We start from the raw sequence: 27,540 nt of genomic DNA, 5'->3' as shown, positions 1-27,540 counted from the left end.
AAACCCAAGTTTATGATACTTATATGTTTTGTTCAGCAAGATAATCTTCACAAATCACCTTCTTTATGATGTTACAGTGATTAGTATCATGGTCATTTCTGATAATCTTCACAAATCACCTTCTTTATGATGTTAACAGTGATTAGTATCATGGTCATTTCTGATAATTTGGTTGATGTTTTTTGATAGAAAACAACAACAAAAAGAGAGACAGTTTGGTAAACTTCTGTAACGATTCTTTATATTTCCTTACATGGAGGTTTTTACAATGAAAACAATACGGCAAAATGAGGAGCTGTAAAGGTGTTTGATTGGCGTTGTACTTGTATCTAAATAAACCTCCATATAGTTTTTTTATTTGCTTCTGGATTTAAAATTTAAAATAAAAAAAAAATAATTTCTACGTTTTATAATAGACGGCTTATGGCGGAGGAAGATATGGTAACATTTAACAAAGATGAGCGTTATCTCTGTGCAAATACTGGTCGACGCTCTCACAACTAGACACAACGCAGACAGACGGTTCTATCAGAGGACATCAAACAGCCGGTCTTTACAGTACACGTATTACTCTCAGATTCATGCATAGATTTTTCAGAATAAATGGGTCAACAAAGGACAAAAAAAATGTAACAATAAAAATATTCATCTTGAGAATATAGGGCAACCATTATCTTGAATATTCTTTAAATAGAGGACGGGTCCAGGATTTGTAATTATCTAAAACATTACTATCATCTAAATAAAAAGAAAAAAACTTAGTAGGGTAAAATAAGGCAGTTGCTTAAAAGTTTCCATAGTGAAAAGAGGTAAACCAAGAGGATCCCAAAAACATGAAATAACAGCAAACAGTAACAGTTAGATGATTCATCGCTCCAAAGTTTTTGTCAATTTTGAACGTTTACTCGGCCCGTACTTCGTCAACGTTTGTCCACAGTGTTGGTTTTTTACACATGAAGTGGTCGACCTGGTTTGACCTCGGGGCATCATGGCTGCAGACCTGTTTGGCTCCAAACTCTCTACTGAGGCACAAACTTCTCCTGCTCAAAGATGCGGTCGACGGCTTCCGCCACGTCCTGCACGATGTAGTCCGGCTCCACCAGCGCCGGGTCGAACCTGAAGTCCCGGTGCCCGTGGAACACGGTCTCCTTGATGCAGTGGCTGGCGTCGGGCGGCACCTCGGCGTTGGGGTCGTAGACCCCCGTGCAGACCAGCACGGACTTGCAGGAGGTGGCAGAGGGCAGCGCCAGCTCGCTCTCCCACAGGTGGTCGCCGTCCTCCTCCTGGGGGACGGCGGCGCTGGTGGAGCCGGTGGCGGAGACCAGCTTGGCCACGGCTTTGGGGTTCTTTCTGGCGACTCGGTCCTCCAGGTAGCGGCTGTAAAGGTTGGCGCCGTAGATGTCCGTCATCAGGTTATCCCTGAGAGACGAGGGCGGAGATTAGTCGTTAGTGTTATTAATAACATCTATGCCTTTTCTAGCCGCCCCATGTACAGAGGCTTAACGTCCTCGGCGCGGTGATCCCGGGTTCGATTCCTGCCCGGGACGTATTTCCCTCATGTCATCTCCCTTTCTCTCTGTTTCCACACTGTCTGAAAAAGTAATAAAAGCCTAAAAAAAAAATCTATTGCTATAACAACACGAAAACGATTGGGATTTAAAAAAAAGTTGAAAAGTTAAACTCGGAGGTGGGAAGATGAGAAGTACAAATACTTTTTCAGGTATCTGAGCTTTACTTGAGTATTTATTTTTCTGACTTTTTACTTTTTTTTTCTTCTTATAAATATGATGTAAGATTCCGTTAACCTTGCACAAAAACATCCAGTACAAATCTCCTTCATAGTGATACTTTTTACTTCATACTTTGAGTACATTTCAGAGGCTGTACTTAAAAGTTCCATTTGCACTGTTTTATTGTAGTTTTTACCTATGTCTCACATGCTGCGTTTTTAATAGTTTTTATACTATTTATCTATCTATCTTTTATACTTAGATGTTCCATTGTTTGGCATTCTGTGGACAGCAAAAGAAGAACACGTTACTACTCGAGTGTAGGATGTCTCTACTTCGGACACCTCTGGTGAAACTTGGCCGTTTGGAAAGGAAGGTGTGACTAATCACTAACACGCTTACAGTAGAGTTTTGTGTTTTTGTACATTTCTCACCAGGTTATTGAGCAACGCCTCAGCTTTTCAATTTGCTTAAAGTGCAAACATAAGATAAAATGTGAGCACCACGTTTGAAAATGTTGGTAAATAAATACATTTCCTTTAGCATTCAGGACCTCTTGTCATTACTTGCGTGCATTTTCAAGTGGAATCGAACCATGTTGGTGTCATTAGTTTATTCCATATAGTTATTACACCCTAGCGACTACATTTGCCATGTTGTCTTACCCTATAGCATACAGGGAAGTGATGGGAAGCTTCCATTGCCTCTCCATGGTCTGGCTTCGGATGAGATACTCTGCGAAATGGTAGGTCAGCTCGCTGGGTTTTCCCATGAGCGCCTCGTACTTCAGCTCTTTACCCGTTATCTTCTTATAGATGTTCTCGAGGCACACGAGGAAGGTCCCGTGGCCGAACCTGAAACCGGATGAGAGACCAAAAAAAGGGGAGGGATACGTTAACATTTTGGGCAGATTAAAAAGAACAGACGAGGCAACACGAATGGGACGGCGCCGGTTACCGCGGTGACTGTGCCTCGGCCATCCACATGAGGTCCATGTTGCAGGCCAGCAGGGGGAGGTGAGGCGTCGTCTGGGTCTGGTGGCCGCTGCCGAGGTTCCCGTTGGTCAACAGGACGTCAACGATCAGCTGCAGGTTGGTCTCCCATCGGATGGGCTCCCCGAACAGAACCACGGCTGCGTTTATTAGAAGAAATAAATATAAAACATCTGAAGATGCCAGGGAGCAAACTATGGTACCGATAAGAGGAGCACGTTCTCACCTTCGACCTTCGGAAGGTTGCCCACAGGATTGGACTGTAACGAAAGAAGAGAAGCTGAAGAACTAAACTATATCCTATATTTGACATCTAATTTCCGCATCCGATTTCTTTAATATCTCACCGGCAGCTTGGGCCTCCTGTTGTGATCCACCATGTCCAGCAACGGGAAGGATTCCCTCAGCATATCAACGCTGACAACGTTCTTAAAGCCCAGACTAAACACAGTGTTAAGGACAAATGTAGACTCTTGTATTAATTCAAACAGAACACACAAAGTGGGACTCCAGGATACTGTTTGGCGATTTCCAGGACCGGCCCCTGTCCCGACACCAGCACACACTTGTCGTGGAACTTGTTGAACATCCTGAGGGGACTGTGGGACATGATGACTTGATCTTGTGCAATCTGGAAATAGATGTAAGTGTTACTTGAGGTCAATAGGTCACAGAGGGGGGGATGCTGGCATTGAGATAACTTACGGGGACTCCCAGAATGTGAGACAACTGGTCCGCTTTTTTCTGTCTGAGGCAATTCCCTGCGTTGGTGACGAACACGACCGGCACCACAAACTTTCCCTGAGAGTCGACCAGCTTCTCGAACGCTTTTTTGGCGGCGGGGATCGGCATCCTTCCCCGGACGAGCACGCCGTCGATGTCGAACAGCAGCCCGAAGCTCGGCTGTGGCTGCAGGAGAGAAGGATGAAATAATGGTTCATCGCAGATACACTGCAGGCAACTTAGTTGAACATGTAGGGAGAGCAACTCATTGGAAACAGGCCACATGTGGGGTAAAATCTGCATTCATTGAGTGCATAAATGTCTTTTAATATGATTTCATAGTGAAATGTGTGAGTTTTGAACAGAAATCTTCATCCCTGCAGGAACACGTCACGTTAAATTGCCTGACGTCACTTTGTGGTACGTAGAATGTCTGTGAATACGCATCGAGGTGTATTTTCTAGTGACAGACTGCAGCTCATGACATAATATGGGCCCTTTTATTATTTTGGCAACACACTGCAGTACATTTGGTGTATGTTTGTTACATTGTTAATATATTAATAAAAAAAAACAATCTTAAATCGATCAAAAACGCTAAATGTTTTTCTTCCTCGCGATGCGTTTGCGGTTACTGGGGCGGTAGGAAAAACAAGACGTAAAGAACACGCATCACGCCACATCCCCCCCCCCCCCCCCCCCCCCCCCCCACCCCTGTTTTCATCCCCGCACGCGCGTCCCCACCAGAGACACGTAAACGTCGCTAATGTATCTCGTTGATACATTGTATCAAAAGGAGGGGAAATGCGAAGCGGCAACAAAGTATCGCCTCGTCGACGACGCATTCTTTCGCTGCGCGCGAGGCGCGGCGGCAGCAGCAGCAGCAACAGCTCAAGACCGTACCTTCGGAGTTCCGCAAAGCCCGCACCGAGAACCGACAGTCCCAGCTTTGCGTCTGGCTTGACGGTTACTCAGGGTGCACAGGCCCCGGTAAAACGGCAGGAGTCCCCTCATCTCCCCTTTTTTTTGTTTAGCACCGGAAAAAAAGAAGAAATAAATTAAAAATTAAAAAGGACCCGGCATGAAGGCGAGAGCCGGCTCGTTCCGGGCCGCGCAGGCAGTCGTTTGATCGGCTTGTTTTTTTTCTCGTCTGTAATTTTTTGACTGGGCGAGACTCGATGACGACACACTGAAGGAGTGGGAGTGGGAGGGGCTTCTTCGCTGCATCTCTGGGCCGGAAGGAGACGCGGCAGCTGCTAAAAGCTGCACTGCAAAACCCCGCCGCTGCCATTTTAGACACCGTCGGTGGAAGCTTTCGGTGTCTTCCAGCGCGCGAGCGCGTCCTCGAGCAGGCAAAAACAAGGGCGAATAACTGAAAATAATAATACTATAACATATAGGCGCCTATTCATCGCTATTGTTTACGAGCAGCGCCAGCGTCCCCTTGAATATAACGCATCTTAACAGCGGGATTTAACCACAAAGTTAATTCTCCATTTTACTCCCACGATTTTACCCCGAGGGCACACATGGCGTCACGTGCTGCAGTCCGGCTCCTCCGGTTAGCGAAATCTGCTGCAGAGAAACCGGGAGGAATTTGCCTGGGAAATCCGCTGCGACACCCCCCCCTAAAAAACCTCCCTTTCCAGTTTCACCCAACAGACTGCTCGTTTGAACACGGATGTAATGGATGCACGTGTAACTGCAGAGATGATGCTGCAGGATGCAACAAAGGACACGCTGCAGTGATGCAACGTGTCCATCTTCACATTAACTTCTCTGGACATGCAAATGATTAACTATGATTTTTATTTGCAGCACAACTTTAGACAAATAAATTGAGTGAACAAACCTGTAAACGGTGTTAAAACAAACCCGACAACATGTCTTCCCCGTGCTCCTCCAGCTTTATTGATAGTTTAAAATTACATTTCTATTTCTAGGACTTCAGTTGCACTTTCCTTCCGACTTAAAAACTGAGTACAAGCAAATGGTATTTATACAGTAGTCTAAGTGATATTGTACAAAAATAACATTTGATTTCTGTGAAAACATTTCTTTCCCAAATAACTCCTAATTCTGCTGTTCTGACAACTTCTCGATGTTAAATTTTTTTTACCAAGGTAAAAAAAAGAAAAACAATAAAAAAAAAAAAAAATCCAAAGCCATTTTTTAAAGTAAAAGTCTACCTTGGACTACCACATGATATTTAAGTTGTAAACAGATTTCTATAAAAGAACGTGATTCTTTTAATTCCTCCAAAATTTTTATATCTTAGCAATATAACATGTAGTTTGTTATCGCCCACTTTAGCTGCTTGTAGGGCTGAAATGCATCATGTTATGAACTGTTTCCATGTCATACTCTCTTGGCCAACTCATATCCCACTAAAACAAACCAAAATAACCATACATGGAAGTTTGGTTTCCATTTACTCCCTTCTTCTCTCATTTTATTGAGGCTCACTTCAACAAGCTCAAGGTCCTATAGATTCCCCATGTTTAGTCCCATTTCTTCATCTCTGACCACCAGTGGCTTGGAAAGGGGGGTTCTTTAACAAAGCATTATACATAACACCGCTACCAAACTAAAACATTTTTGTATTGAATGCAGAAAGATTTTTTTTCACCCCTTTCATTGTATAACATGTCGAGAGGCTCACTGGCCTGGGACTAGCCTCCGTTAGCCGACCATTGGCCAGTGAAGAGGATTCAGAGAAAATAATACAACCAACCATCAATCTGAAAAAAAGGAGGGGCAACAGAGGGCACTGATTATGCACTGCCGTCAATGGGGCAATCTTTTGCCACGTGGCCCGACTTTCCGCAGTTGTAGCAGTTAGTCTCATTGGCTTTAGTGCAATGCACAGCAACGTGGCCGATATCGCCACACCTAAGAGGAGGGAGAGAAGGATTAGCTCGACTCGAAGAGAATCACAACGGGAAGATAAAAGAAGATTTTACCACGAGTTGACTCACCTGTAACATTTCACCTTATCGCAAAGCTTCTGGATGTGACCAAACCCACCGCAGGAGTAGCACTTCTGGTTGTGTGCATGTTCACAGTCACGAGCCATGTGGCCGGCTTTGTTGCAGATGTAGCAGAGCTGCTCCCTCTCCTTTTTGGGCTCCTTGCAGTCCCGGGAAATGTGGCCACTCCTGTGGCAGTTGTAGCACGCTGAACACGGTAAAAACAAGGAAAAAGGGTTGATTGTAAATAGCTGTTAAATCTAAATGTTATCACTTCTTTAATTGCCATTATAAAACACGACTAACTCACCATCCTCAGTTTGGTCACAGTCCCTGGCCATGTGTCCTTGGTCTCCACACCGATAACAGAACAGCTCTGTAACGACAGTAAGGTTAGTATGCAAGGCTTATAAAGGAATGTTACGTCTTCATTTATGACTACAGCTCTCTAAAGTTACACATCCGCTTGGGAATGCTGCATTAAAGACACATCTACATCTACTACCGCTACAAGTGATTACACATTAAGATGACTAAAAAGACAAACTTGTCGGCCAGGTTAACGTTAATAAATATCCTATCCTGGGTGTGGCCTGAATAGTAGATAGTACCCTTGCCTCGTCCCCGACCCCTGCCGCGTCCTCGTGGACCACTGGGACCATTGGGGCAATGCTTGGCCCAGTGCCCAGAACGGCCACATTGATAGCACTCGCTGCTGCTGCTCATGTCCATTTCCTAAACAAAAACATGACACAGTTCAGTACACACAAGAACCCAGTTTCAAATGTTAAGTCTCTCACACACATACGATTTACTGCCATACGTCCTACCGGGGGATTGTTTTTATAACGGGGATATTATGTGACATGCAAGAGCTTGATTTTTTTAAATTTTTACCCAGATATGAATCTGTACATTATGATTGAACCCGATTGGTTTAGTTTTATTCCCTGCATTCTGACGCGAGAGAAGCTTTAACAGGAAAAAGAAGTGGCCTCTCGTTGGAACATTAAGCTGCTTACTACGCTGTTAAAAAACACCAAAAATACGGCACATTATACTCGCCACTAGAAGCTAAATCTGTTTAAGGCTACTTACAGGTTTCAGACTTACTGACACCATCGACTCTCAGCTCGAGAACGTGTTCGTTTTAAGCTTTTAAAGCCTAAAAATCCTTTTTTTTTATACCAATGCATCCATTTACATCTCTGCTGACGTGATGCCGTTCTTGCGGTTCAAGCCAGGTCAAGAATGCCCTGCTAGTGGACTTTATTTTTGACCCCCTGCATCTCCATTATGCATGTCTGAGTCTCACACACACACCTAACTCACTGCAGGAGACAGTCAAGCAGTATTGTCTAATGTCACCAAAGGGAAGGAGGGGATCTAATCTACTAAACAAAATAAGGGGAGCACATTTATTTAATCACAACTGCCTCCCCTCCTTTACGACTACACGCTACCTAAGGCTAACTTACACGGTTTTCCTCAAAGGGGACCATGTTGTGGTCGCCATAGGCCAAACTTCAGTATGCTGACGGTGCTAAAGACATCAATTCGGGGGGAAGAATGTGAGTTAATGTGTAACGATTCGTCACAAGTAACTGGAGGATAACTATTGGATTTTTTTTTTAAGTAATCGTTGCACGATTGTGCAAGAAAAAAAGAGGAGGAGGAGGCTAACTTGTTGCCTGCACGTTTAAAAGCCAACATATGCATGCCGGGCCTTCGACGTATGCTTTTTTTTATTTATTTTTTTACATAACGCTAAATTTCCTTTCGTAGCCACGCGATAGCTCATACAGACGGTGCATGGTAGCTTTAGCTGCAGTTATTTATTTATTAAATCGTTGCTACAGAAATTTCCATTGAAAGCACGCCGTGGTGTTACATGCTAAAATGGATAGCTTAGCTCACCGGAGTGTAGCCCCCCTCCCTCCCTCCCTCCCCACCACTACATTACATTGTTATGATGAACATATGCTAAAATAGCATCCCCGATGTCTAATAATAAAAAGATAACTCCACTTTTTTTCTCTTTTTTTAAAAAAAACACGTTTTTCCACGTCAAGTGTATCGGGACGACGCGATTCAGCGTCCGAGACGGGAAGGGGAATCATCAAAATGCCAAAGGTTGAAGCTACGCTAACGTTGGCCTAGTCACGTTGATTTTTTCCCCCTCTGCGTGCTCGCGAGACACACTAGCTAGCTGGTGGCTAGCTGGTTAGCACATGTTAGCCGACCATCGCGACCTGAAGAAAGCACACGGCTCAGTCGACGACCGTAAGACAGCCAGGGAACCGCCGCTTCGACTTCCACGGCGATTAAAAACTTCCCCGTGAATCCGATACCGACGGATATTCGGCCGAATACACGGGGGGAAAAACGCATAATTTCCCGCGCTGGGCGCGCACATACACACACATAGAGCAGCAAAGTCGTTGTGGAGGAGCTAGCGTTAGCAGGCCGGACTGGCAACCCCGATGCACCGTTATGTGAGCTAAACCAAACCCAAGATCGCTTATTGTAGAAAAAAAATCCCCCGCTTTCATCGCCGTTTTTTTTTTGTTATTAAGATAAACACATAACACATTTATTGATTAAATCCATTTTTAAGGTTATTGCTTACCTCGCTGGCTACCTAGCTCTGTCCCTGTTTACGCCTCCTTCTTTGCGCTACATGCGGTGTGAACAGGAGTTTCCTGAATTGTCATTCACAGTGTCCAGTAAAAAAAACCCGCGCGCTCATTGGTCACATACTCCGAGGGCGACCAATCACGCGCGAGGATGACTGAACACCGCCTCTACGAACCAGCCAATCAGGGACACGGATCGGTCCCTTTTCCCTAAACCGACTGTTCTTATTTTTTTCCTACTTCTTGAGACATTGGGGGAATGTTATAGCCTTATTTATATCCATACACGTATACTACCACCGGGATTACTGCTACAAATACTATTATCATCATTTTAATAATAATAATTCATACTATTGTTTATAAAAAATAAATATGGGACAAGATCTATATAGTATAAAATGCATCATTTTTATCTTATGTTAATATGAAACTTGAAATGGTTTCATGTGATCATATCTTCACTAAACCCCCTTTCAGCTTACTTTCCTGACACACACAGCTTTATTCAATTAAATCAATGGCAAGTAGCTTTTGTTTGTCTTGTTACCTGTCTGGAGACGTGCATATCATTATCAATAAATGTTACCACTGTTATGGTTGGAATTGGTCGGTGGGGGGGCTATAGGCTATTGCGTTTGTTTGTTAATGACCCAGAGTTAAACTGATAAACCTGGAAAAACAAAGTCTGGAATAGGAATGAGTGTAAAACAGTTCTAACAATGGTGTGTATGCGTTTCAGACTTATTCTTATATCACCCTGACACAGACCCTCCTTCCTTCAGGAGTCCTGATTGCATCATATTTTGAATACAAGTGAAGTGACAGAGGCAATAATCCATGGGAGCATCTCAGCTAACTGAGCCTGAGTGCTCAGTCAGATCAATAAGTGGGGAAAGATGCATTTATCTCAGCCTTAAGGTGGCTTTTGTTGTGAAGCACAGAGAAAGCCGTTATTATTGCCCGGGGTCTTCATTCTGCCGCTTGCAACCTTCCAGACAAAGCAGGGAAAATACCTCAATCAGCAGTGCTTGATTTTGAGTCGGTTTTCAAGGTGTGCTGCCATATTATCCCCATGTTGCCTGAAATACATTGGTGCTGTTGCATTCAGGGTGGAGCACCTTAAAAAGCTCCACGATGACAAAGCCCTGCCCTCATCTTCACAGAAACAGTCTTGGCATCCTGTTATTTGGAGGATATATGTGTTAGAAAAAGGCTGTTTTAAGAGTAGACTCATTGTAAAGTTAGATTGTTGGAATGAAAGTTAAATTTTGTTTTTTATAAAACTAAAGTCATCTGCTGCTGCTGCTTCTTTATGGAAAATAATGTACGCCGAACCCATGGAGACGTATTGACCGATGATGTTGATGAAGCTGTTTTATTCCCAGATGGTGTCAACTCCAGTTTGCTGAAAGGACCTATGAGCCATCTGTAATTAGGGGTGCCTCGGGGGACCTATGGGTGCCACGGAGATGGTGAACACATGGTGAGTGTTGGAGGATACGGTTTCACTGTTGTGCTGTATCACGGTTGTTTTTTGGGGGGGGGACAATAAGATGTGATCGGCTAAAGAAACACACAAAAAAAGCTATTATTTAAGTGTGTTTTCATGTTTTAAACCATATAAAACTAAAGAATTATGCTTTTTTTGTCATTTAAAAAAAAGAAAAAACACATTAATATAGGTGTAACTTATTTTCTGAGTAGCCCTACATGCAAAAATACAAGTTGGCTCTTTACTGTCTTTTTGAGCAGATGTGTAAAATCTAACATGCATATCAGGAAGTATTTTAAAAATGTCCTGGCTACGTAGCTGCGTTGTCACCAAACGTCCAGCTGGTGGTGCACTTGCAGTTAGTAATGCATTTACTCCTTGTTCTCCAAACCGGTAGTGGGATCGACTCTTTTTTTTTACTTTTCAAAAGATACTTTTGCATTTTGCATGAAAACAAATAAAAAAATAAATACATATTCCCAACGCATTTTATTTTGTTAAAAATATTAATCATGATGGAAAATGTATGAAAATACACTTTAGATGCAAAAATCGTGTATATTAATAAGTCAACACTTCTTTTTTTTTATAACGCTCAGGACATTTTTTTAATACGCAAAAAGCGACGTGTTTCAGTGGGAGGGATTAAATGTGCGCTTTATGCGCAGAAGTGAGCGATGCTTTTGCAAAACTCTTGTTATGACCGCTAAAAGCTCCTGTTTCAATCCGCGGCGTCAGACGGACGACAGCAACCCGGAGACGCTTTCACCTTCTCCCCGACGACGTACATATTGATTATAGGAGAAGAAGAAGAAAAAACTTCCAGGAGTTTTAATTTGAAAGTGCTTCACGGGACTTTTTTTTTTTTTTTAAAGAGTCTCCCCCCTCTCTCTCTCGCCGTGTCACTTTGAGGGTCCGACGGATTTTTTTTTCCTTTTCCGTATTTCGCATTTCGCACCAACTTGTTTTCCTTATATATATGTATATATAAATATATGTATATGTGGTGGCTCGTAAATATATATATATATATATATATACAAATAAAAACTGCCGTGTGACCTTCACGTCCAACATTATCGCCACATTTGTCGGATTATCAGGATCTCTACCAGCTTCGATTTTTTTTTTCCTTTTTTCTTTGAATGCGTTGCAAATATGATGATGTCACCGACGCCACTTTTTCCTGAAGTTATGGCGGAGCACAACTTTTCTAACCGCTCTTGGTAAGCACACACACACACACACACACACACGAACACACACAGTTGGATTAGGATTTGAAACGCTAACTGCGTTACAACCACACAAAAAAACTGGTTATCCGAAAAAAAGCCACATGACCGCGAGACGCAGCGCGAGACAACAAGTGAAATGTTGAATGGAGGGCGAACAGAGAGAGTCGTGTTCGAGTTCGCCTCCTGAAGGGCCTCACGGGCCGATTTCACAGCCATAACTTCATCCACCAGACCCCTCGTTTAAAAACGCGTAATTAACAAAAAAAAGGGCTTCCGTAGTTGTGTGCACGCGTTGGAGAGCAGCAGGCTTTATTCCCCAGCAGGCCCGCGGCGAGTTAAAGTAGATCTCCATTGAAAGGCGTTTAAAAGCCAGTTCAGCCAGCCAGCCTGCCTGTCTCTCTGCCTGCCGAACCCAGCTCACCTACAGTCTGCTGCCGACACCTACATTCGTGCTTTTGTGACCTGCTACCCAGATAACATGTAAAGCCTTTTTAAATAGAAATGCACGCATTATATTTGTAAAAGGCATCACATATGTTCCTGCAAGTGTAGTCGGGAAGACCCACAATCCTCCAGGAGTTCCTGCTTTATTTACTTATTTGTTATTTTTTTTTTATTTTTGATGCTTTATTGACACGTCAGATGTGACAGTTAAACACTAAACTGCAGTAAATCATCATCATCATCATCCTGTGTGTTTTAAACAGGCCCCTTGGTGTGTGTGTGTGTGTGTGTGTGTGTGTGTGTGTGTGTGTGTGTGTGTGTGTGTGTGTGTGTGTGTGTGTGTGTGTGTGTGTGTGTGTGTGTGTGTGTGTGTGTGTGTGTGTGTGTATTTAGCTTCACTCATTCTTCATATAGGAAACAAAGCAGAAGTATTTGTTTGTTGTGGGTTGGTCCAACTTCAGTTTTTTTTTTCCATCTCCTTTCAAGCCACATTGACAAAGGACATATCTATCTATCTATCTATCTATCTATCTATCTATCTATCTATCTATCTATCTATCTATCTATCCGTCCGTCCGTCCGTCCGTCTGTCTATCTATCTACAGCTGTAGAGTTTTACTTTTCTGACTGTGCAGAAAAAACAAAAGAGGAGCCCCGTTTGAAAGCATACACTGTAAATAACACGTCTGACCTCTGCGGTGGCCGGAGATTCTCCTGGTCTGAGTGGATTAGTTTGTCTACATTGCTCTGCATGCCTCCTCCTCCTCCTCCTCCTCCTCCTCCTCCTCCTCCTCCTCCTCCTCCAAAGGAAAGGACAATTGCTAGGTATTCTTAAAACCACCACAATAAGTACTAAACAGGGTCCAAAATGTGCACGTTGACTTTTCCCGTCTCCCTTCTGCTGCTGACATAACCCTGAAACGGCCTTCTAATCACGCCATCATCATTCAGGAGGCTTGGTCGCACTCAGAGATTATGTTTGGGAGATTACGTCAAACTGGTTGCCACAACCCCAAACCTATCTTTGTTACTGTTGTCGTTTTTTTTTATCTTTCCTGTCTGTGAAAATCTTTCACCATTGGAATCTGCTGTGACCGACCACTGCTTTTTTTTACAAAATAACCCAACAATTTTAAAGCCACTTCTCAAAACTACTACTTGATTCTCCAAATATAGATTTTTATTTTATTTTTTTGTAGAGAATAAAGTCATTTACCCTCAAGATGATTGGTGGAGGAATCATTTCCACTGTTTAATTTCACAGATTCAAACTAATGTGATACCGATTAAGGAGTTAATTCTCCAGCATTTGCACTCCTAATTCTGTTTTTGTGTTTTCTCTTTCTTCTTTCCTTCCCCAGACCGTTGAGTGCACTCGGCTTTACTAATGGAGCACCTCCAGGGAGCGTGGAAGACCCTGAGCAACGGCTTCGGTATGAAGGACTCTGCGTTTGAGGGCCCGTGCCTCTCCCCGACCATGGTCCAGGGCTTCCACTGCCAGCGTCGCTCCTCCGACGACGGCAAGATGCCCGACTCCAAGACGAGCAGCACTATCCGCGTCTACCTCCCGAACCAGCAGCGCACCGTGGTGAGTTTCCTTCCTGCAGGTAGAGAAAGGCATGCAGACGTCTACTTGCAATCAGGCACACGAGAGGAAATAATGCTTTTATTGTTTTCCCCTCAGGTAAACGTGCGACCGGGTATGACTCTCTACAGTTGCCTGATTAAAGCGCTGAAGGTTCGAGGTCTGCAGCCGCAGTGCTGCGCCGTCTTCAGGCTGCATCCGGGACAGAGGAGGTGAGACTGATCTCAGATCTGCAGGAATGTATCATTTATTATGTATCGGCTTGCTTTGATGTCCTTTTCATGCTTTGTCCCTTTTTTATCATTTTTATTTGGTAACATTCCCCTCCTTCTTGAAAATGTTTCTTGCAAAGCTGTTTGTTCATATATTTTTTTTGTAACAGCAAAAAATTCCGGATGGATTGGAACACCGACTCCAGCTCCCTGATCGGAGAGGAGCTCCTGGTGGAGGTTTTAGATCACGTCCCCTTGACGACGCATAATTTTGTGAGTACCCGAAGCCTTTTTATATATTTATATATATATATATATATATATATATATATATATATAAATATATAAATATATATAGTATCCTCACACTCAAGTCACTTCTAAATACATCCTTTTTTTCATCATCTTCAGGTTCGGAAAACGTATCTGAAACTGGCCTTCTGTGATATTTGCCAGAAGTTCCTTTTGAACGGTTTCCGTTGCCAAACGTGCGGCTACAAGTTCCACGAGCACTGCAGCACCAAAGTGCCCACCATGTGTGTGGACTGGAGCAACATCCGGCAACTGCTGTAAGTGTGAATGTTGCCAGTACATTCTGCTTAAAAAAACAGCAACTTTACACCATAGAAAATGAACTGACGGTCGTAGGTGCCGTCTTAAAGCATTTCATTCAAATTTAATCAAATCTGAGGTTTGTGGTGCATCAGCACAGTGTGAGAATGCACTAAATTTGCATTCTCACACTGAGAATTGAAGCGTTTAATGTTATTTCCATGCGGGCTGCAGGACGGTTAGTAATGATGAACGTATCATTGAGTCCTTTTCACCCGTCGCCTCTCCGTCTTCAGGTTGTGTCCGACGCCCGGAGAGAGCGGCGCCCCGTCGCTGCCGCCGCTGACGTCCCGGCGGATGAGAGAGTCCTTGACACGGTTTCCAAGGTAAGGTGTTTTTTTTTTTTTAATGCTTGAGCCATCCATAACCCCTCCTCCTAGTGGTTTTATTCTTAAACGATGAACCGACAGCGTTTTGCCCTCGAGATTCAAGATTGAAAAGATTCAAGATTTTTATTGTCGCACACAGTAGAAATAGAGTTCACACTGAAGCAATGCAATTCTTATTTTTGCAGTTTCCCTTCACACAGTGACCTCAATTAGAAAATACGATAGAAATTAATAAATACATATACCAAAAGCTAAAGGTATAAAAATAGAGAAACGGAGCATATACTCTGTATCTGCTGACTTCTCTGCTCTCCTCTTCACTGGAGTTTTCTTGTAAACAAACCAAAAAGTCATGTTTACATTCACAGGAATGCATTGTGTGTCCTTGAACTCTAACACATGTGTTGAATGCGTGACCTTCCGCCATAAAACAATTTGCAAAGCCAATTTCTTCTTTTGAAAAGCATTTTTAAACTGTTTGCATCCATGTTTACTTATAGACGATCATTTTTCCCCCGTCCGGGTGTGGAAATTAGAATTTTAGTGTGGTGTTTTCAAGGTTTGAAAAGTGCTTGGATGTAGAATAAAGGTCTTGAAATGTGTGTTGTATGTGATGACATCTATGATAGAACAGAGAAAAGAAGATCTCCATATCTGAGGGACTGAAAACATTTCTTTATGAAAAATGCCTTTTGATGATGAACAGATGATGAAAATAGTTGGTGATTATATTTCTGTGGATCTGTTAGTGGAATTAGTTTTCCTTTCATTTGTGGTCCTTCTGTAAAAAGCTGTCTCCAAACATCATGTTGGTTGTTTAGAGGACAATAACATCTCATTTAATGTGATGAACAAGTGACAGAATAAGTAGACTGAATACTGACCATTGGATTGATACAAATATGGAGTTTACCACAGCTGGAAGGGGCTGGAAAAGCATGGGAATGCACCTTGAAATGCTTGAAAGGTGCTTGAATTTGACTTTGGAGAAGGTGGAGGAACCCTGTGTGCTGTAAGGTGGAGATACAGGTTTATGGATCTGTGATCGTCTGTCATCTTCAGTGAGTTTGTCGTGTTCTCTTAACGTGTGAAGAATCTCGATCCGAATAGAATAAAATCCTGTTTTTTGTTTGTTTTTTTGTTTTCATGACGTCCTCAGCTTTATGGGGGCTTACCAGTCCAAGTGCTGATGTAACGACATGTGTGAAAAGAGCCCGTTGTTTCAGGAGCACTTAAAACGGTCAAAAAGCACGCTGAGCTGCCAAATTAGAGCTCACAAAGTATCGAGTTGTTCCATGCGGAGCGATCTCAGATGCTCTTTTGAAAGCTAGTCCCTTATTGCCAGAAGAGGGGATTGTTGGTGAGGAGAAGTGAGATTTAAATGTATTTAATTTTGTTTATATTACCTTCAGCTTCCACCATCTCCAATAACAAGCAGCAGTCTTCTTCTTCTTCTTCTTCTTCTTCTTCTTCTTCTTCTTCTTCTTCTTCTTCTTCTTCTTCTTCTTCTTCTTCTTCTTCTTCTTCTTCTTCTTCTTCTTCTTCTTCTTCTTCTTCTTCTTCTTCTTCTCCTCCTCCTCCTCCTCCTCCTCCTCCTGTTTTTTGTTTGTTTTGTTATCTGAACTAGATTTTGTTGCTCGTAAAAACATCTCACAAGTCAGACTAACGACCAACATTTGGATTGTTTGCAGATTAACATATTTGGCTGGTTGAGCTTTGTACTCTTCAGCCGAGCCAAAAAACAAGAAGTTGGCAAACATGGAGCGGCAAAATACCTCCGCAGTGTCAAGTTAGCCAAAAAATAACTAACGGGATGCAGGCAAAGGCCTGCAAAATGTTCATTCTATATCATTTTCAGCACTTTTTCCCACCAAAATCTTAAATTCTTTCTTTCTAAAAAAAAAAAGAAAATATTATATATAAATATAAAAAGAAAGAATGACATAATATGGTGGAAAAAGTACTTTTTACCATTTAAAAAAAAAAAATCAAATAAACTAAATGGAGAGCAAAAAAAAGCTATTTAGCAGCAACATGTGTGATATTTAAATGATCCTTCCTCATTTCTGTACTTTTCAAAAACTGCATTATATTCATACTTTGTGTAATCCTTTGGTCAGGACCATTCCACCAAACAATTAACACGCCTCTCGTTGCTTTTGAATGTTTGTGGAAGCAGTTTGTTCATGATGATGCTCTGACGGCGAAACTGAGAGAAGATGACAGAAATGAAACCAGAACGCCCTCCTGCATCGAGCAGTGTGTGTGAGAGTGTGTGTGTGTCCGTCCGTCCGTCCTAACGCCTGGTCCTCGTTCTCCTCCTGCAGCTCGGCCCACCGCTACTCCACCCCGCACGCCTTCAACTACACCCCGCCGTACACGCCCGCCGGCGGCTGGCTCTCCCAGAGGCAGCGCTCCACCTCCACGCCCAACGTCCACATGGTCAGCACCACCCTGCCTGTAGACAGCAGCATGATCGAGGTAACTACACACCCCCCCTCCCCCCTGTTGGTAGCCACTCCTAAAATATCTCCTTCCTCCTCCTACGTGCATCTCAGGCATTTCAAACATCTACCTCCTTATCTTCACTCTGCGTTAAGTTATCCACCTGGACTGCCTGGTTTTCTGTGTGTGTGTAATTCCCCTGCTGCTTTTTCACTCTTGCATAATCAGCTGCATGCCTTATGGGATATTTCCTCTACATTCTGTCCGGGTTGTCACCTTGGCATCACCCATCGCTCCTTCCTTACTTTCCTTTTTTCTCCCCTCCTTCCTCCTTCCTCCTTCCTCCTCCTCTCTGGCCTGTTGTGTTGTGCACCCTGCTGGGGAGTAGCTAGACTACCTGAGCACCTCCCCCACCTCCTGGTGCCATAGATTCTGGCTGAAGAGGAGAGTAGGTATTGTGCAGCAGCCCCAGTCTTTTGTCGAGGCCTCCTCCGAGAGTCCAGACAAGGTTAGAGGTGTGTGTGTGTGTGTGTGTGTGTGTGTGTGTGTGTGTGTGTGTGTGTGTGTGTGTGTGTGTGTGTGTGTGTGTGTGTGTGTGTGTGTGTGTGTGTGTGTGTGTGTGTGTGTGTGTGTGTGTGTGTGTGTGTGTGTGTGTGTGTGTGTGTGTGTGTGTGTGTAACCCATGAGTGCTGATTGAACACGTTGTTTTGTTTGTCGTTGCTTCTCTCTAGGATGCGATGCGGAATCACGACTCGGGTAAGATCTCGCTCTGCGTTCAGTCACGTTCACGTCTTCCTCCCGTTCAAACCTGCTGTTCCCCCGACCTCCCTGCAAATCATACACCTCACCCATAGTATTTGAAGCAGCAGAACTCTCCATATGATGAACTGAAACTAGAAACTAGAAAAAAAATAGTCTCTTCAAACTGCGTCCTCCCGTTGTTACTATTTCGGAGGGTGAGGCCTGAAACGAGCATGAATACAGCAGATACAAGTCACTCCTCTTTTACGATGATGTCATTCAACCCTTTGGAAAATAATTATTACTTAAATATTTATGTGAACCTAATATTTGACTCCTATGCTAACATTTTATTTTACCTCCCCCGCCCGCAAATGAACCTAATTTATTGTTAAAAATGTTTTTGTTTGAATGCAGATCAGAATTATTATTAGAATTATTATTATTTTACTGTTTCATGATGGACGCAGTTCGTCTAAAATGACATTCAAAACTACAGAAACACAAATATTTTCCCTTGTGTGTGTTGTTGAGAAGGTTAGAAAGGGATTTCCTGGTAATCCAGCCGTTTTATGAGTTGACCCTCTCTCTGAACTGCCTGATGCACAAATAACAAGTAAAAGTTGTGTCCCAAATTATTAAAAATTCACCATTATTACCCACTGCATGCTGTATTTATCTAATTCTAGTGTTTCCAGAATACTTAGCCATTCAGTTTAAGTTTCCCCACCTGCCTCCCCCCATCTATCATCCTCTATGTAGCTAATTCCCCGTACAGTTTATTAGTTTGTGATCCTCAAATCCTGAATGGCTTCCTTCTCTGGTGTTTTTCCTGAAGCGGGGAGTTCCCCCAGCCAGAGTCCTACAGGCTGGTCCCAGTTCAAAGCCCCGGCTCCCGCCCAGCGAGAGAGGGCCCCATCCTTCAACACTCAGGAGAAAAATAAAATTGTAAGTCCGTCTCATCCAGCTGTCATTTTATTATGGATCAGTCATTGTGCTTATTTTACTTCTGGAGTAAAACATTGCAGTCCTTTTCCCATCCCTGCTTCTATGTGTTTATATATATATATATTTATAGTAAATACCTTTCAGACCAGTTATGTAACCTGCCCTGCAGAACGCCGGCTAATGATACGTTCAGGTTCGCTGAGTCTTCTTGAATGTTTGTGTCCGTCCAGAGGCCTCGTGACAAGCGGGACTCCAGTTACTACTGGGAGATCGAGGCCAGCGAGGTGTATCTCAACTCCCGCATCGGCTCGGGCTCCTTCGGGACCGTGTACAAAGGGAAATGGCATGGTAGGAACGGGTTTTCAGACCGGGCAGGGTGCTAACCGCACCAGTGTAAGCGTTGGGTTGCTATGAATCATGGGTAATTGTTGTTGTTGCAGGTGATGTAGCAGTGAAGATTTTAAAGGTGACCGACCCGACGCCGGAGCAGTTCCAGGCATTCAGAAATGAAGTGGCAGTCTTAAGGTACACACAGTTGCAGTTTGTCGAGTTCTTGGTGAATTCAACTTTTTTTTAATCTTCATTTCCCTGGCTCCTCCCCCTTCTGATCGCAGGAAAACACGACACGTCAACATCCTGTTGTTCATGGGCTACATGACGAAGGACAACCTGGCCATCGTGACCCAGTGGTGTGAAGGCAGCAGCCTCTACAAACACATCCACGTCCTGGAGACCAACTTCAAGATCATCCAGCTCATAGACATAGCCCGGCAGACGGCTCAGGGCATGGAGTGAGTCCAGACCGAGAAACGCCTTCGGAGTTACAGGAACACAGATGTGGGTTTAATCTTCTTTTCTCTCTCATGTTTTTTAGCTATCTGCACGCAAAGAACATCATTCACCGTGACATGAAGTCCAACAGTATCCTTTCTAGCTGGTTCACTCCATGCACTGTAACGGAAGTATAGGTGTAGTGCTGTACTGTAATCCTCACACTGGCCCTCGCTCTTAGCGGTGATTCCTTGACAGCAGCGTTAGACATCTTCTTGCATGAAGGACTGACGGTGAAGATCGGGGACTTCGGTCTGGCGACGGTGAAGGCCAGGTGGAGCGGCTCGCATCAGGTGGAGCAGCCGTCCGGATCCATCCTCTGGATGGTCAGTAAGGCGGCCCCGATTCCACGAAAAGCAAACAGGAGAACCTAAATAATAAAAACCAGAAATCAGAAAATGGTTCATATTTTGTGTCTGCAGGCTCCCGAGGTCATCCGGATGCAGGACAACAACCCTTACAGCTTCCAGTCCGACGTCTATTCCTATGGAATTGTGCTCTTCGAGCTCCTGACGGGAGAGCTCCCGTACTCCCTGATAGCAACTAGAGATCAGGTAACGTCTTCACTTCGCTTATTTTTACCTGCTTTTTCAAATGATCGCATTTGGGGGAAAAAGCTGTATGGAAACGGCAACAAAAACGTTGACATTAGGGATGAGTATCGGCAAGAACCTCACGATACGTATCACGATACTTTGGTCACGATACGTATCACGATATTGCGATATAAATAAAGGTGAAAACACAAGTACCTGTGTATGTACATCAGATGATATGATATTGATCAGAGGACAAATTGAGTCAAAACTATTTCATTCAAAACAGCCTCTCTATTTTATTAATTCCCATGAAATTCACTGGAATAAATATTGAAAATAAAATGAAAAAGGATAAAGTACCCTGAGTGACAAAGCACAAAATAATAATAGTAATAAATAATGTTTCTCCTTTTGTGTCACTGTTTGAACTGAAGAGGTCATATAAAAATATTGTAAAGGTATATGTGTAAACATATTTTTTTTTTTTTTAAATCGATCTTTGGCGTTGAAAACTCGAAATCGTATTCGGCAGCAAAGTATTGCGATATATTGCCGTATCGATATTTTTACCCACCCCTAGTTGACATGCAAAATTGATTATGGAAATGCCCTTTTTCCCCTCCTTGATTAATTTTCATAACGACATGACTGATGAGCTGTGTCCGCTGAAATGAAGCGTCTTCCCGGGGATTCCCGTAAATGAAAATGCTCCTCTTTGTCTCCTGACTTGACATGGGATGATATTAATATGTTTCCGTCATGATGATCCAGGCACGAGATGGCTCGATAAATCAAAATATGCCTCAAACTCCTTGCGGTGGCATTTAAATATACTGGTTTCACTTCACATTTTGTTAAGAAGCAAATACTTTGATTTTCTATCTTAATGGTGAGCTTTTTAAACTCCCAATATTTAAGATTATCCTGAAAATGAAAATTCCCCACAATCAACTCAACTCAAATAATCCTTCATAAAATCATCATAAATCAAAAGACCTCCCTCCATAAATACATTTAAAAAAAATATATACTTTTGTCCTGCTTTTTCAAGTCCTGATATTTAAGATTCTGAAAATGAAAATTCACCACAATCATCTCAAATTTTTTTGTGAACTTCCTTTTTAGTGAAAAATAATCTCAAATAAAATTATCATAAATCATAAGATCTCCTTGCATTATACATTTTTTTATCATTACTTTTATATCCTGTATTTTGAAATAACAGGTTGTATCTTTCAATTCTCTACCATAATGGTGAACTCCCAATATTTAAGATTATCCTGAAAACGAAAATTCGCCACAATCAACTTATTGTGAGTGTTATTTTATTAGTATTTTTAAGTTTTTGCTGCTTGGTTAGATCAGGTCATGTAGAACCGAGCCGTAACCCACGGTCCTCGTCTGGCTCCTGGTCTTGTTGGTGTAAAGACACTGGGTAGCCGTCTGAAAGGGGGGTTGTGGATCTGGCTCCGGGCTCGCCATGGAACAGAGGCGTCCTGGAGCCACCAGCCTAATTTTAGAACCACGTAACACAACCCTGTGTGTGTGTTTTCTCGTCCTCCCGCAGACCGCAAGACCTGGTCTGGATCGTGTCTGGCTCCTTGTTCACTTTTGTTTGTGTGTCTGTATTCAGAATAGGAATATATATATATATATATATATATATATATATATATATATATATATATATATATACTGTATATATAAAAGCAGCATCATGCTCCTCACAATAGCTCCAGTGTTTTTTTTTAAGACGCTCGTTCCCTTTTTTCGACTCGCAGGCTGTATTTCTGAAATATCTCTTTGAGATGGATTTTAAGGATTTACCTGAGTTCTGCCCCCTCCTTCCTCTCAGATTATCTTCATGGTGGGGAGAGGCTACTTGTCTCCGGATCTCAGCAAGCTCTATAAGAACTGCCCCAAAGCCATGAAAAGGTTGGTGGCCGACTGCATCAAGAAGTCCAAAGACGAGAGGCCGCTCTTCCCGCAGGTGAAGTACTAGATCTTCCAACCGGGGAGGGGGGGGGGGGGGGGGGGGTCCAGGTCCGGGTCCCCACCTAGCTGTTTTTTTCTTTCAAATATTTAAATATGTCCAAAACATTCACCATTGTGATTCCAAAATAGAATTAAAATATGAATCTGCCAACAATTATTATTGTATATACATCCATGATTTCAAAGTACTCAGTATAAAGTAGTAAGTAGTATACATGGCACTATAGTATATATAAAGTAGTATACATGGCACTATAGTATATATAAAGTAGTATACATGGCACTATAGGCTGCACTACACAGTATTATTATTGGCCCGGTTCAATAAGGAACATTATAGGATATGTAATAGAGGGTCCCTCCTCTCTATCAGCCTTATATATATAAAAAATGTTTCATTTAATTCATGTTTCCCCTCTTTTATGCATTTTATTTTGTATTTTTTTTTAGATCTTGTCCTCCATCGAGCTTCTCCAGCATGCCCTACCTAAGATAAACCGCAGTGCCTCAGAACCGTCCCTGCACAGAGCCTCTCACACGGAGGATATCAACGTCTGCACTCTGACCTCCACCAGACTGCCTGTTTTCTAGAAGCACAGCCACCCCTCCTCCTCCTCCTCCTCAAACATCCCAAACAGTCCAAATCAGTACGCCCCAAATTCTCTACATACAGGGTGACCTTTAAAAATATACAGTCATACGTAAACCCCCACGCTAATCAATGGGATGTGAGAGGAGAGAGGGAGGTGCCAAGAGGCCGGGTGCAAAGACACATGGAGGAGGTGGAGCCTCGCTTATCGCTGCACGTATTAAGAAGTATGCAGAGGTGCATTTGGGTAAAAAAGAAAATGCACGCACACCTACCTAAGGAAAAAAAACAGGAAATGGACACTGAAGGAAGCTCAAGAGGAAGACGTCTCTCTTGATTTGAGTTCTGTGATGTGAAGCACACCCTTCTATACGACCGCCCTGGTTTCTGATGAAGAGGAAGTTTTGTTTTTTAAAGCTTAACATGCCTTAAGAGGAAACGCCTGGACTCGGATCCTGCACAGTTCACCTCCTCTTGTTATCACAAACAAAAAGCCGTTGGATGTAGTCCATTTAGTTGCACAGTAGTAGTTGATTTTTTTTTTTTTGCATTGTCTTAAATGATAATGGAGTAGATATGGGAAGTTTTTTTCTTTTAATTATCTTTATTTTTTTCGGGTCGGTTTGGAGGAACAGTGAGCATGAGCGATGACGGAAAAATGTATTTTTTCTTGCACATTTTTTGGCAAAAAGCAACGGTTATGTTTGAACAGTCTTACACATCGGCTGCATGGCTCTCCAGTAAACTGATCCGTGGATTCACACACACATTCTCGTCAGTGCTCACCGTTGGAGGGGGGAGGGGGGGAGGTGATCCAGAGCTGGACATTTTGGCGGTTGTCTTAAAATGTTTTTAAAAATGATTTGGAAACTAATTTGTTATGTGTTGTCTTTTGATGTCTCTTTCAGGAGGTTAAACGTTTATTGTGTACTTGGTGAGAAAGTTGTCTATTCAATATTTTAATAAAATTAAGTTAAATTCTTTTGCCAAAGATGTGGAGGTTTTTTTTTTTTTGTTACATACAGGTATCACCAAAAAGTTGATTTATTTCAGCAATTCCCTTCAAAAAGTGAAACTTGTATATTATATACATTCATTACACACAGACTGATATGTTTCAAATGTTTATTTCTTTTCATTTTGATGATTTTAACTGAAAACTAATGAAAATCCCAAATTCAGTATCTCAGAAAATTAGAATATTACTTAAGACCAACTTTTTTTTAAATTTTAGAAATGTTGGCCTACTGAAAAGTATGAACATGAAAAGTTTTAACATGTGTACAACATATATTTTCTGCTTCTTCTTCTTCTGGAAAAACATGGAATAGTCAAAGTACTGTATGTTAGTTGACGTCAGATTACGCGGCCTCGCTTCTGGAAAAAAAAATCCCACGCATGTGCAAGACTTTGTGGCAGAGTGAAATGTTTGCTGTAGCAGTGGCAACATGGTGTAAACCTCACAGGGGGGGGGGGATCCGGTCCAGACGCCACCAGGGGATTCCACCATTGGCTGATGCCACCGTGTGCCTTGCAACAGCCACTGGCAAAGCCGAGTGGAACAACAATCACTCAGCAAGGGAGGGACGTGTGGTGGAAAGAGAGAGTTATAGTTTTGTTTTACTGTAAACATTCAACGTGTAAGTCGTTGTCACTGGGGGTCAAAGTGCAAAGTTATAGTAAATATGGGAGTAAGTGTTTATTTTTGTTTCTGTGTATGAACCTTTTGAATCTCATTTTGAACACAAAGTAAAATAGACCTGATCTCACCAAAAGTGGAGCAACGTAATAAGAGTCGTCTATTTTTACAGCAGGTTTTTTTTTTTTTGTGTCTATCTGTGTCTATTCTGAGTCCTGACGAGCCACACAGGCGGGCCAGAATGAAACCATCAGAGCCCCACACGTCATCCCCCCCCCCCCCCCCCCCCCCCCCCCCCCTCTGGGCTACAACAGCTCCACCTAGCGGCCGGTCCTCCCTGATGTGTGTGTAAGCTTTCTTAATAACACTGCTGTAAAACCTGCATAATCATCTGCAGTGGAAGACAATCTGATCTTTAAAATAAAAGAATGTGGATAAAAAGAATCCGTTACAAGTCAAAGTCCTGCATTCAAATATCTAAGTACAGAGGTATTATCAGCTAATATCTACAACAGTAAAAGTGTTCATTTGTGGATGACGTATTACATCAGATTGGGGTTCACTTTCTAGCGGTCAGGTCCTTTTTAAAGGATCACAAGATGTGAAACTGCCATCCTTTTTTTAGATCTGCTTTCTATGTGTGACTAATGCTGTGTGTTTTTGTCTGTTGATTCCTTTTTTTGTTTCTATTTTTAAATAGAGTATAAAATATATTATAATTAAAAAATAAATAATTCTGAGGGATAGTGGGGTGACTAATGGAGTACCATTTAATAATGTTTTACCTTATTTTGATGAAACATTGGATACTTGTTTTACACGACAGAAAAATATAAATCTGAGGCTGGAGGGGAAATTGGTGGAACTCTGACACGTGACAAAGCAGATTATCATTTTTGTCTTAAAATGACATAATCACAATCAAATATATTTCATAAGAATATTACATTATGTTTAATGGAAAATTTTAATCAACTGTAGATGTCGAATAAAAGTACAATAATATTTGTCTCTTTTTTTAAAACAAACTTTATTTAATAATTTCACATATACAGCAGATCAGACATATACATAAAATTGATTTGACAATACTTTTAGAGAAAATAAAATAAATAAATCTGGGGATAAAAAAGTTCAGGTATAAGATACTATATAAAATAAATGTATAAAAAATATTAATCTTCTATAAATACATTTAAGAGTTTGAGAGTTATATATTGGTCTCTAGAATAGAGTAGAATTATGATGTACAAGCTCGGAAATGCTCAAGTAACTCAAAGTACCATTACCGTATTACGCTAATAAAACCTATTAAAATAGCGCATTGATATCAAATCTCGTCTGCTACGTCACTAGAAGCAGGTTCTGGGTGCGCTTGTTGTTACATCCGGCTGCTTCCGGTTTACGTAAGTGGCCCGGGTGGAGCTAGCCGCTAAAATCATTTTAAGGCCTTCAATTTCGGCGTAAGTCAACCTTAATAACAAGCGCACTCTCACGGTACAAAGGACCACGTGTTCCTCTTGGCTGCATCCCATTGGTTGAAAAGTTATCTGGCTGGCTCGGATTGGTCTTTGTAAACCCGGAAGCGGTGAGATACAAAAAACAAGCTTGTGTGAGATATCGCGCAACGTTGGTTTACGATGCGCAATTCAACTTAATAATAAGAAGAAACTGATCAGAGAACAGCTTCCTCATGAGGAAGACGTACTGGGAGAAGTTGAAGTGTAACTTTCAGCCAATCGTTGAGCTCCTTTATACTTTAGTCCCGCCCCCATGCGCTGTCAGTCACAACAGAGCCGAGACAGCCTTGGTACAAGAACTGGACTTCCAGCTGGAATTTGAGCCTGAAGACGTTTTTAACTAAGAGGTGAGGTTAAACTAACCATGAGAAAACATTTTCCAGGTACATTCTGTAACGTTTATTGAATAACGATCTAAAAAAATCACGCAGTTTGGCTAGCGTTAGCTAGCTGTAAGCTAACACTGGCATGGTAACTTTCCACCGCTAATAATTATGGATCTTAAAAGTGATTTCGTTTCCAGGGTATTGTCCTCTCTGTTATGTTTATCTTAGCAATAAAGAGCCATTGTTATTATTGTAGTCTTAAATCATAGGTGGTTTTGATGTACTGTTCTGTTTCCTTACCAAAAGTGATAAAATAGGGTTTAGACTTACTGATTTTTGCTTTGTGAATATGATATTTCCCTAAAATAATCAACAAATTAATTAGATATATTTCTTTCTGTTTCTTACTTTTGTTGTCAAGGAAACCAGCAGTACATCTTTACAAAACAGGGAAAAATCAGAGACAGTTTTATCAGTAAAGTATCGGGCAAGCAATACAATATATATATATATATTAAAAAAACTAAAACAAAACAGAAAACATTCATGGAATTCATACAAAGTAAACACGGTAAAAATAAATATTTTCCAAATCACCTGCAAGACCATCAAATGGAAAAGGGGGAAAGACCATGAAAGACCATTTAAAAACGGTAAGAAACTAGATATATCGCCATAAATCTTTCTTGCTATTTTGCTAGGATGTATTTTTTTAAGTGATGTAAAAAAATCTTTAAAATAATTTATAAACCAAATAAACTTTGTCTCCATTTGCTACAGTGAATATGATCTTTATCCATGAGAATGATTATGTTAATATCATCAGAAGTAGATGAATTAAGATTAATTCTGTAACCATAACAACACACAGTGCATGCAGGCCTGCTGTGCTTCAACTCTGCCACCAGATGGCAACAATGAGCTCCTATGTGTATGTTCTGGGTTTTCCACAGGATGGAGATATTAAAGGAGTCATCACCTGGTTTTATACGTATCCAGCCC

At 42.0% G+C, this 27,540-nt stretch overlaps 3 protein-coding genes across 6 annotated transcripts; 1 reads left to right on the top strand and 2 right to left on the bottom strand.

The window, feature by feature from the left end:
- Positions 1-224: 224 nt before the first annotated feature.
- Positions 225-4,607, bottom strand: LOC311016688 (haloacid dehalogenase-like hydrolase domain-containing 5). Its single transcript, XM_084014562.1, has 8 exons — positions 4,349-4,607; positions 3,428-3,631; positions 3,241-3,353; positions 3,070-3,163; positions 2,949-2,982; positions 2,688-2,862; positions 2,396-2,584; positions 225-1,419 (listed from the first exon to the last, which is right to left on the bottom strand). The coding sequence occupies exons 1-8, from the start codon at positions 4,457-4,459 to the stop codon at positions 1,020-1,022; spliced, it is 1,320 nt and encodes a 439-aa protein (XP_083870688.1). The 5' UTR covers positions 4,460-4,607; the 3' UTR covers positions 225-1,019.
- Positions 4,608-5,333: 726 nt separating this feature from the next.
- cnbpa (CCHC-type zinc finger, nucleic acid binding protein a) lies at positions 5,334-9,143 on the bottom strand. 2 transcript variants are annotated; one of them, XM_084014563.1, is made up of 5 exons: positions 9,044-9,143; positions 7,026-7,149; positions 6,725-6,790; positions 6,424-6,622; positions 5,334-6,337 (listed from the first exon to the last, which is right to left on the bottom strand). In XM_084014563.1, exons 2-5 carry the CDS (start codon positions 7,144-7,146, stop codon positions 6,220-6,222), a joined length of 504 nt encoding a protein of 167 aa, XP_083870689.1. In that variant the 5' UTR covers positions 7,147-7,149; positions 9,044-9,143; the 3' UTR covers positions 5,334-6,219. The 2 variants fall into 2 exon arrangements, with proteins under 2 accessions (XP_083870689.1, XP_083870690.1); XM_084014564.1 differs by having other exon boundaries at positions 7,032-7,149.
- A 2,144-nt stretch (positions 9,144-11,287) lies between these two features.
- raf1a (Raf-1 proto-oncogene, serine/threonine kinase a) lies at positions 11,288-24,272 on the top strand. Of its 3 annotated transcripts, XM_084016127.1 has the most exons (18): positions 11,291-11,771; positions 13,589-13,815; positions 13,912-14,024; positions 14,195-14,297; positions 14,436-14,593; positions 14,873-14,962; positions 17,293-17,446; positions 17,799-17,918; positions 18,142-18,166; positions 18,990-19,099; positions 19,330-19,447; positions 19,540-19,624; positions 19,714-19,890; positions 19,974-20,020; positions 20,138-20,256; positions 20,353-20,484; positions 22,325-22,459; positions 22,915-24,272. In XM_084016127.1, exons 2-18 carry the CDS (start codon positions 13,615-13,617, stop codon positions 23,053-23,055), a joined length of 2,028 nt encoding a protein of 675 aa, XP_083872253.1. In that variant the 5' UTR covers positions 11,291-11,771; positions 13,589-13,614; the 3' UTR covers positions 23,056-24,272. The 3 variants fall into 3 exon arrangements, with proteins under 3 accessions (XP_083872254.1, XP_083872253.1, XP_083872255.1); XM_084016129.1 differs by lacking the exon at positions 17,799-17,918 and having other exon boundaries at positions 11,295-11,771; XM_084016128.1 differs by lacking the exon at positions 17,799-17,918 and having other exon boundaries at positions 11,288-11,771; positions 13,589-14,024.
- Positions 24,273-27,540: the final 3,268 nt, after the last annotated feature.

This window comes from Eutrigla gurnardus (assembly GCF_963514095.1).
Source record: "Eutrigla gurnardus genome assembly, chromosome: 8".
Taxonomy (NCBI): Eukaryota; Metazoa; Chordata; class Actinopteri; order Perciformes; family Triglidae; genus Eutrigla; species Eutrigla gurnardus.
Note: the sequence above shows the minus strand (reverse complement) of the source record. Positions and strands in the feature narration are given on the sequence as shown.

Bases quoted from the DNA above. Each gene is read 5' to 3' on its own strand.
- raf1a (XM_084016127.1), top strand. From the start codon at position 13,615: ATGGAGCACCTCCAGGGAGCGTGGAAGACCCTGAGCAACGGCTTCGGT. The intron at 19,625-19,713 runs GTACACACAGTT...TTCTGATCGCAG, and splicing joins AATGAAGTGGCAGTCTTAAG to GAAAACACGACACGTCAACA. The intron at 20,257-20,352 runs GTCAGTAAGGCG...TTGTGTCTGCAG, and splicing joins CCGGATCCATCCTCTGGATG to GCTCCCGAGGTCATCCGGAT.
- cnbpa (XM_084014563.1), bottom strand. From the start codon at position 7,146: ATGGACATGAGCAGCAGCAGCGAGTGCTATCAATGTGGCCGTTCTGGG. The intron at 6,791-7,025 runs GTACTATCTACT...CTGTCGTTACAG, and splicing joins GGGTCGGGGACGAGGCAAGG to AGCTGTTCTGTTATCGGTGT. The intron at 6,623-6,724 runs GTGAGTTAGTCG...TACCGTGTTCAG, and splicing joins CTGTGACCAAACTGAGGATG to CGTGCTACAACTGCCACAGG.
- LOC311016688 (XM_084014562.1), bottom strand. From the start codon at position 4,459: ATGAGGGGACTCCTGCCGTTTTACCGGGGCCTGTGCACCCTGAGTAAC. The intron at 2,585-2,687 runs GTAACCGGCGCC...ATCCGGTTTCAG, and splicing joins GCCGAGGCACAGTCACCGCG to GTTCGGCCACGGGACCTTCC. The intron at 1,420-2,395 runs GTAAGACAACAT...CTCGTCTCTCAG, and splicing joins ACTTCCCTGTATGCTATAGG to GGATAACCTGATGACGGACA.